Source organism: Rhinoraja longicauda, chromosome 23 (assembly GCF_053455715.1).
Source record: "Rhinoraja longicauda isolate Sanriku21f chromosome 23, sRhiLon1.1, whole genome shotgun sequence".
In the NCBI taxonomy this organism is placed as follows: domain Eukaryota; kingdom Metazoa; phylum Chordata; class Chondrichthyes; order Rajiformes; family Arhynchobatidae; genus Rhinoraja; species Rhinoraja longicauda.
Window position 1 is genome coordinate 11,778,648 of NC_135975.1, and position 10,142 is coordinate 11,788,789.

Sequence of the window (10,142 nt, forward strand, 5' to 3'; positions counted from 1 at the left end):
CTCAGACACAGAATAAGTTCCAGAACCAGGGGCCACAGATTAAGAATAAGGGGTAGGCCATTAAATAGAACGGAGATGAGGAAAAACGTTTTCAGTCAGAGAGTTGTAAATCTGTGGAATTCTCAGCCTCAGAAGGCAGTGGAGGCCAGTTCTCTGAATGCATTCAAGAGAGAGCTAGATAGAGCTCTTAAGGATAGCGGAGTCAGGGGGTATGGGGAGAAAGCAGGAACGGGGTACTGATTGAGAATGATCAGCCATGATCACATTGAATGGTGGTGTTGGCCCGAATGGCCTTGTAAGGGGTTTCTGCGCCAAGCTTTCGCCCGACCCCTTGACCCCTGATCCCTTGACCAGGCCGTGCACACTGGTTCCCCGTGAGTGGTTCGACCCACTCACCCCTTACGGTTCTAGACACTGGGCTTAGATGCAGGAGCTCTTATAGTGCAGAAAAAATTCAACCAGACCAGATTTGAAAACCAGGGTTTAAATGAAAAGGCTTTTATTCAGCACTTGGGACTATTGTCCATGAATATATTTATACAGTTCTATAAGACATATCTATAATACACATACCGAATACATGAATACCTTTGATTTATTAATCACGAAACGCACAGTTCACAAGACATATACCCGAATACCCTTTTCGCTGAAAACTTAAAAACACACAGTTCCACGAGACATATATCCGAATACCTTCTTCGCTGAATTCTTGAAACACACAGTTCCACAAAACATATACACGAATACCCTTTTACTTATGAATTCTTAAACAACAGTTCTGCAAGACACATACACGACTGTAAGATGGGGAACGTACGACGCATCGCAACCTTGACCAACACATATTTTAATACACACCCAACGCTTATTCACAACCACCCTCCCCTCTACACTAAACTATGTCCAGGATATGTAGGATTTGGAGTGCATGCTCACCATGGGGCTATTACTGGGGTTACTGGCTGTTCGTTTTGCAGTATTTCTTCTCGAGTTGCGTGCCTGTTCCTCTCTCTTGCATCCGTTCTTCTTTCCGACTTTCTTCTTGACTTCAGTTGACTTCGAACCCGGTTTTCTCTGCGCTTCTTGACTGTCCGTCTTGCCTGCTTGCTTTTTTTTTTTTTTTTTCAAGAGGTTGTCTGTTTATTTACATACTTCTCAAGAGTCTGAAACATATTTCCAAGAATGAAAATGAAATATTCTAAATCCACTAAATAGTGTGAATATAAACTGAGTCTGCAACCACTGAGCCAGTGGGAGTTCTCCACCCCAGCCTCACCCACCCCCCCCCCCCTGCAAACCCATCCCTCCACAAACCCATCCCTCCACAAACCCACCCTGACACCCACCCCCCCCCCCCCCCCCCCCTCGGGTCTCAGTAAGGCTTGAATTTCCGCTCTGCCCTCATCAGAGCAATCTTCTGTTTGTCTTCTTCAAACCTCTTCCGAAGCTGAGCGATATGTTCACGCTTGGCGTCCTGCTGCTGCCAGCTGTAGAAGTTGAGCAGCTCCTGCTGCTGCCGCTGGCGTTTCTGCCGCTGCGTCGCCTGCAGGTTACGGGCCTCGGTGCGCGGGATGCCCGGCCGCCGGCCCTTCCTCGTCACCTTCACCCAGCCCTCCTCGTCCGGGACCCCGTCCTCCGCTCCCGCCCGCGCCTCCATCGCTGCCACGTGCTGGTCGTGTTTCTTCATGAAGTCGTCCACTTCTTTCTGCAGAGCCTCGGTGTCCGTGATGCTGTGGCGATATTCCTGGATCCACTTGTGAAGGCCTGTAGTGACCGGGTGCTCGCTGGGAGACAGCACCCAGGGGGTTTGGGGCTTCAGGGCAGACTTCATGCCGGCCGGGCTCTTGAAGACGACGTAGGCCACGCGGTAACCCTCCACAGGTTTCCTGGAGAACTTTGACTTCTTTGCCTCGGATTTGGCTCCTGGGCCTGGCTTCTCCTGCAGTTCCACAGAGGTGACGGTGCCACACTGTGAAAAAAGTCTGTGCACACTCTCCTGTGTGCAGTAGGGCGGCAGGTTGAGCACGAACAGGGTTCTCTCCTGTGGCCGGCGAGCCGCCACCTCTCGGGCCCGGTGCGGCTTCACCAGCAGCTGCCGGGCGGCGCCGCCGCTCCCCGAGAGCAGCGCGGGGATCACTGTGAACCCCGCCATGTCCGTGTCCACTCCCGCCTCCCCGCTTGCGTTCCCTGCAGGTTTTCTTCTCGAGTTGACTTAACTTTTTCACCCAAAAGTAGTGGCCAGTTATACTGTTTCTGACCCGTCCTATCTCCCGCCAGATCTTGGAATCTCTTTGTTCAAAAAGATACGTATGAGGTTTTCTTCTGATCTGCGCTTATGTTCGGGGATACCGGGGATGGCCAGACGGTGTAAATTGGGATTTCATTGTGAGGTGATGGGTGTTAACTGGTTTCCCATCACCTACCAGGTAGTTTTCTATGGGCTATTGTGCCCCCTCACTGAGATGAACTGTTTAGGTCGGCTTGGGGCATTGTGAGTATGCTGATGTCAGCGCCCCAGTGTCTGGACTCCGACCAGGTTTCGTAGGTTTCTGCATGGCCAATACCCATCCTTTGTTCTGGCCATGGCTTTGCAGAAAACCTAGAGACTGGGATGTAAGGTTTTTACCTTTTGTGGCTGGTCACGAGGTCCTGCGGCCATTTTAGGACCCACGGATTGTGACATCCTTTGTTAATCTGACCGCAGCCTTTCTCCGCTATCAGCCCCAGTCTCTTGTTTAAAATGTCCAAACTGCAGCTCTTTGGTATTGTGTTGCTTTCCAAATGAGGGAAAACTTCTCAAATCTTACAGCCTACTCCTGCACCTATTGTCTATAATAACAAGTTAACTCACTGCTGACCGGAGAACATGACTGCACAGCTGTACTGTGGTTTATTCAATCATTTACAATCCTCCAACTAAATATGGTGCTATTACAACTCTTTCCACCCTAATTTAAAAAAAATATTTCCTTGTGAACATTTTGTTTTGAATATAACCAACGGTATGAAATTATTACAATCTTGTCCGATAGTTTACTTTTACTTTTAACCTAACCACGAAGTTTCTCCTTCTTTCTGGATATCTTCCCTGATCAAAAGTTTCTGACTGTTTAGAACCACTTGGACTAATTTTTAATCGAGTCAAGCCTTCCTTTTGAATTACATTCATAGATCCCTGTCCATCAGTCAATTTTGTTTGACTGTCAACCCCACTTGAACCTCCATTTTCAGGCTGATTCAAGCTCTCAATTACTTTGTGTACCTTCTTGTACCATTTCTGGTACTTCTGGTTCATCTGGTACCTGTATTTGAGTGGTAACCCAATTATCTGACTCATCTAATTGGTCTGATTTCAACCTTGTCTGTGCTTGCATTGTCAATGTGTACTTTTCCCACCTTTCCACTTCCAAACATCTTAATGAATGTGAGATGTAAAATGTGAGTGCTCACAATCACGATGCCAGAGACAAAGTCGTGGAAACAAGAAATTTATTTACGAGTCTGCAGAACCGGGTGCCTCCCTAAACTGAGACACCCCGAGACAAAGTCAGTGCCTTCTCTTTATACAGTACAACTTCGTTGAATCTCCCTCCCTTCTGCTGAATCCTCCTCCCCTTCGGGCTCCTTCCAATCAGAGCGCTGAGGTGCACAATCTTCTGTACCGCCCCCAGGTCATACATTGTATGTGCATGGCAATTGGCAGTTCCCCACTCGGGCGTATTTGCAATATTCATTTACTTAGTTGAGCAAGCGCAGTAGTTATCCACATGACCCTTAGTTACCTTCACAACCCATTTCAACCCATCCCTGCTGCTTTGACACTCTCCTAAATTTATGGCCCTTTGTCCAGTCTGCCTCTATCTCCGTACCACACTCTCAGTGCTCCAACGAACTCGGTGGTAGTTCAATCATCCAGCCTGTCTCTGTCTCTGACGGTTTAATAGCCCTGTCCCCGGCATAGTGGTAGTTCAATCATCCAGCCTATCTCTACCCCCGGACAGTTTAATAGCCCTGTCCTTGGTAGAGTGGTTGTTCCAGTATCCTGTTTCTGGTGGTTTAATCATCCTGTTTCTCACAATCCATCCTTTTTCTTTTGCTACGCATTCCCTGATTAAACCCCATTTTTAAACTCCTTTGTCTCCAACTGATGTAGCATTCTCCTAATTTCCTTAGTCTGGGAATCCAGAACCTCCCCTGGCCGCATTTTCATAATTTTCTGCACCTCCCCTCTTGTCCCCATTGGCATTGCTACAGCCTGCATCTGACTTATGCTCCTAGTTATGAGCTCCCTAAAACAAGGTACACAACAGGGGATAAAGATCAGCCCAGCCAGTGCACATAATATCACCTGTGCCACTGTTCTCCACCATGATCCTCCCAGGAGGGAATCCCAGGAGGGAATCCCACCATCCAATGCCCATAATTGAGTTCCATTTTTGTATCGGAACATGCGCCAATTTCCGGATTCCTTCGGATATGTCCATTACTGCCTGTCCGTTATTGTCAATATTCAGGCAACAATTAGAGAGGTTGAATTTCCCACATACCCCTCCTTCTTCGGCTAGGAGGTATTCCAGGGCTAATCGATTTTGGTATATTGCTGTTCTCATCTGCGTTTGCTGCTTTGCCAACATTTCTAGTGCGGCAGCCGTTCGATTAGTGATCACCTCTAATACAGCTTGTATTATCCGGTTTAGCATGTACACCGGGGTACGATATCCCCAGGAACCATCCTGAGCCCAGGTGGCTGGCCCATAATATGAAATGATCAGTCCTTGACATCCAGCGTCTGAGCAATCCTGGTAGCCAGGTCCACAAAGAGATTCCCTCCCAATTCAGGAATTTCTATCTGCTCCTGTATCTCTTCGTATAAGGATACATGTACTTGAGGTCTCTTAGTTGGGGCTGGTGGGACTGGTGGGGCTAGTCGGGTTATCCCTTTTGCTCGTAGCCAGTTTATTAGGATTTCCTTTTTGCCTGTCTAGATGTTCCTTCCCCAACCGGGTCCTCATCCCCCACTGCCCGGCTTTCCATAAGCAAAACCATCTCTCCCCTCTGGGGCAGGTGCCATACATCCTCATTCCTGTGTATCCCAAATTCTGCACTAAGTAGTATTCTACCCCCACCTCCTTACAGCTGGTTCTGGTCCTATGGGTATAACATGAGTCATGCGCATAAGAATGATAGGTAAAAGACCTTCTGGTTTGTCCACCATACCTGATGGGGTGGTAACATTTATCACAGCCGTCCATGCATTTACTTACAGTGGCAACCATCGTGAACACCAGTGCCACGCACTGCATTGTAATCTTTTAGTTCAATTGTCCTTTCTCAAAGATCAGAGTCAGTGGTTTCCTCCCTTGCCTTACTGTCCAGTCCTCCTCAGCCGGAGGTTCCACTGATCCCTTTATTCGCACTGCGTGTGTCCACCCTTTCTCTTTCGTCCGCACTGCCGTCTCCGTGGTCAACAATACCAAATACGGACCAGTCCAACGGGGTTGCGATTTTTCCTCCTTCCACGATTTCACAAGAACCCAGTCTCCCGCCTTCACAGAATGGATTGCAAAGTCGAGAGGGGGACTCTGTGCCAGCAGCCCCTTGGTTTTTAATTCTGTAATAGAACGAGATACTGCCAGTACATAGTTCCTTAAGAAAACATCACTACCCTCTAGGGTGGGTATTCCTTCTATCTTTCCCAAATAAGGTAACCCAAACAACATTTCGTAGGGGGATACTGCTATATCCTTTCGTGGGGCGGTTCGAATTCTAAGTGAGCCACCACCACTAGGAGGTATTTCCAATCAGTATATATGGTGCCTTCTTTGCCTTCAAGTAACTCCAATGCCCACATCAGGGCATAGAGCTCACAGGACTGGGCTGACCAGCTCCCAGGTAATCGCCCAGCCTCTATATCACTTAATGTATTCCCGTCAATTATGGCGTATCCACTGTGTCTTTTCCCATCTATGCACCGAGATGACCCATCTATAAACCATCGACCTCCCTCAGCCAGAGGCTGTTCCTCCAAGTCTTCCCTACTCTTGGTCTCTAATTCTATTATCTCGCTACAATCATGTTCTGGCTTCTCTGTCCCTTTTTCCTTTTCTTCGGGTGGGTACAAAAACTGAGATGGGTTTAAGTTTTTGTCCGTAATCAGGGTCAAATCATCCTTTTCCATTAGGATAGCTTCATATTTTAATATCCTTGAGTCTGTCAACCACCTCTGAGACCTCTGTGCCAATATTGTTCTCACCGTATATGGGGGGTGGAGACCACCAAAACCCCCCCGAAGGTCAATTTCCTGCTCTCCTCTACTAGGACCGCTGTGGCTGCCACTGCCTGTATACAGACAGGCCATCCTCGTGACACTGGGTCCAATATTTTTGATAAAAATGCCACGGGCTGCCGGTTTCCCCCCCTCCTTTGAGTCAATACCCCGAAGGCTATCCCATTTTCCGCATTTACAAACAGATGTTGGGCAAGGCGTTTCTCAGCCCCTCTAGGTCTCGGGTCGCCCAAGGAATATACTGGGTTTGTCCTGCCTTTTTCAAAAGTAATGGCATCATTCTCCCCCTCAGCTCCTGTCTCTCGTTCACCATCTCCTGTTGTGGTTCTATCTGTATACTTTTCCACCTCATTCTTCTCTGGGCGTACCCCTGGCTTTCCTTTCTTTTCTTTCCATATCTTTTTCCATCTCCCTTATCTCTATCTCTAAGCGTTTTATGGATGCCTGTATTTCCCTTCTACTCTCCCTTGTTCTTTCCCCATCACTTTCTAATTCTGCTTCATTCTCACAGTTTTGCTCTCTGCTGCCTGCTGATTACTTGCCTGTGATTCTGTGTTGCTGCCTCCCTCATACTCCTCATTTGCTGCCTGACAGGTCCCATAAATCTTCCTGTCCCTGAGGTCCTGCAGCCTTTTTGCCTGCTTCCGGTTGCCGTGCTTCTTGCTTCATCCTTTCCTTTTCTCGCTGCCCCCTTCTCTGTCTATATTCCTTTATGTCTTGCCCATCGTTCCAAGTTGTGACTTCTCCCTCTATCTCCACTATTCCCTTTTACCAAAGGGCACTGCTTTGTTCCGTCCTGGTCGGAATAGGGAGTGGGTAATTCCCAGGGTCCCTTAGGCTGGGGTACAGAATTGATTTTTCCTGAAGCTCCTGACTTCATGCTGTTTTTCAGGTTTTTCACCCTTGTTTGGGGTGCTATTCTTTTCCTGCTATGCTTTTCTCAGCCTTTCTCCTTCTATGCTAAACAATTTAAGTATGTCTAGTTCTTTTTCCTTTTTCGTTACTCGGGTTTCTGATTTATCCTTAGGCTTATAGTTCTGAATTAACACTCCCATTTCAGCACACATATTTATATCAAAATATAAATATATCGAAATTTATTTCAAAATTTATATCATATTTATATAATTCCGTGGGCCATTTCGTAACCAATTTTTTCGTCCCTTTTTCCATTTCTCAGAGTGTTTTTTTTTTTTTAATATCCTCTTTGGATACGGGGAACTTCCTACTTAGTAGTTCAACTGCAGTTATTTTATTCATTGTATTCGTCTTATGTTAATGCACTTGGTCAGTCATCTTTATACAGTCCTTGTTCTCACTCCATTCCGTCTCTATAGTCACTATGCTACCTATTACGCTATTTCTATCTTTTATAGTTCTACTATATTCCTTTAATATTTATTCCGAGGCATCGGCAAGCCTGTGATTCCTGCGATTCTTTCAAGATTTATCCTTCGCTTTCCCCCACTAACTAGGTGGCCCAGGTACTTCACCTCTTGTTCCACAAATTGGATTTTAGTAAACGTACCTGGGGAACCCAACAGCCTGCATAACAACTTTCCTCCAGATTAGGGGAAACTTTTGAATTGACAAACACGTTTAATGCCTGCCGTACCCAATCCTCATCGGAGCCCAGTCGTGGCCACCAGACTGAACTCCCTTTTATTGGTTCCTTTGGTCAATCAAAATAACAGAATTTAATCATGATCTCCTTATTTTTATCCCCAGTGCCTCCCGCTCCCCAGAGTTGTAACATTCGCCCCAACGGACTATCGGGTAGAATGTTGGGACCTCCTTCCTTTGGTCCCTTTCCCTTGGTACATTTTTCATCCCCTGGGTCATTATTCTTAACACAAGAATTACCCATCCTCCCTGTCCGACTTATCCCGTCCGACAGTATCCCCCTGTCCGACTTATCCCGTCCGACAGTATTCCTCCCTGTCCGACTTATCCCGTCCGACAGTATCCCCCTGTCCGACTTATCCCGTCCGACAGAATCCCCCTGTCCGACCTATCCCGTCCGACAGTATTCCTCCCTGTCCGACTTATCCCGTCCGACAGTATCCTCCCTGTCCGACTTATCCCGTCCGACAGAATCCCCCTGTCCAACTTATCCCGTCCGACAGTATCCTCTCTGTCCGACTTATCCCGTCCGACAGAATTCCCCTGTCCGACTGTTCCTGTCTGACAGAACCCGCATTCGCCCCAACGGACTATCAGGCGGAATGCTGGGGTTGGGCTTACCGCCCTACCCCTCCCGATCGGAACTCCCCTCCCGATCTGTTATCCTCCCTGTCTGACTTTTCCCGTCCGACAGAACCCAATCGCCCGAATAATACTTAATAGTCAATTTTCTTACCCGGGTCCTGTGCACAGAAATTGCTCGATTGATCCCGATCAGAGTTTCCCTCTGATCCCCTGTCCGACTGTTCCTGTCCGACAGAACTCCGGATTCCGGATTCCCTCTTGTTTCCACGAGTCTCCTGTCCGGATATCACTCGCTCAAACCGCTGATGGCAAGCAAGTAGATCAGGGACTGCTGAAATCAGCAGGGTGCACCTTCCCTTCCTTTCGTGCCTCCGCCAAGCGGCCGGAGTGGCGATCCCGGACGAGCCCCCAAGCTTGTGAGATGTAAAATGTGAGTGTTCACAATCACGATGCCAGAGACAAAGTCGTGGAAACAAGAAATTTATTTACGAGTCTGCAGAGCCGGGTGCCTCCCTAAACTGAGACACCCCGAGACAAAGTCAGTGCCTTCTCTTTATACAGTACAACTTCGTTGAATCTCCCTCCCTTCTGCTGAATCCTCCTCCCCTTCGGGCTCCTTCCAATCAGAGCGCTGAGGTGCACAATCTTCTGTACCGCCCCCAGGTACCCCCCCAGATCATTCATTGTATGTGCATGGCAATTGGCAGTTCCCCACTCAGGGGCGTATTTGCAATATTCATTTACTTAGTTGAGCAAGCGCAGTAGTTATCCACATGACCCTTAGTTACCTTCACAACCCATTTCAACCCATCCCTGCTGCTTTGACACTCTCCTAAATTTATGGCCCTTTGTCCAGTCTGCCTCTATCCCCGTACCACACTCTCAGTGCTCCAACGAACTCGGTGGTAGTTCAATCATCCAGCCTGTCTCTGTCTGACGGTTTAATAGCCCTGTCCCCGGCATAGTGGTAGTTCAATCATCCAGCCTATCTCTACCCCCGGACAGTTTAATAGCCCTGTCCTTGGTAGAGTGGTTGTTCCAGTATCCTGTTTCTGGTGGTTTAATCATCCTGTTTCTCACAATGAACAAGCATTGAACTCTCTGCCAACTGAGCTTTACATGACTTGAAAGCTTGATCACATTTACGCGTCCACTTCCATGGTACATCTTTTCTCATAAGCTCATTCAAGGGATGTAAACAGGTGGACAGATTTGGCACAAACTTCCCATAATAATGCACTAATCCTAAAAAGAATCGGATCTCAGATATGTTTCTGGGAGTGGGCGCATTTTTGATCTGATCAACTGTGGTTTATTCAAACATTTACAATCCTCCAAACAAAGGTGGCACTATTACAACTACGTCATTCCCTCAGGTCTACATCCTGGAACTTCTACTGAACAGCACTGTGAAGAACCACAAACCTGAATTGAATAAATCAAACGAACTCCATCATTTCAAGTTCTTTATTGTTGATTGAATTTACTGTTAGTTGACTGTAAGACCTCAAAAGCATATTTAATAATAATCCTTTGATTAACCAAAGGTGGTGCTATTACAGTGCTCAGTGGCAACCTTTCTGGGCTGGTGCTGGGTAGCGCGGCAGCGAGCCAGGGCTGTTGGCGGCCATGGCCACAGCCGCGG

General features: G+C 47.5%; 2 protein-coding genes across 2 annotated transcripts in view; one reads left to right on the plus strand and one right to left on the minus strand.

The window, feature by feature from the left end:
* tymp (thymidine phosphorylase) overlaps positions 1-10,142 on the plus strand; it is a 52,625-nt gene that overhangs the window by 394 nt on the left and 42,089 nt on the right. The window lies entirely within an intron of this gene.
* Positions 1,367-2,175, minus strand: LOC144605083 (ribosomal RNA-processing protein 7 homolog A-like). The gene has a single exon (XM_078420132.1). It carries the CDS (start codon positions 2,153-2,155, stop codon positions 1,376-1,378), a length of 780 nt encoding a protein of 259 aa, XP_078276258.1. The 5' UTR covers positions 2,156-2,175; the 3' UTR covers positions 1,367-1,375.

What these genes read in the sequence shown, in the direction of transcription:
- LOC144605083 (XM_078420132.1), bottom strand. Translation starts at nt 2,155, where the DNA reads ATGGCGGGGTTCACAGTGATCCCCGCGCTGCTCTCGGGGAGCGGCGGC.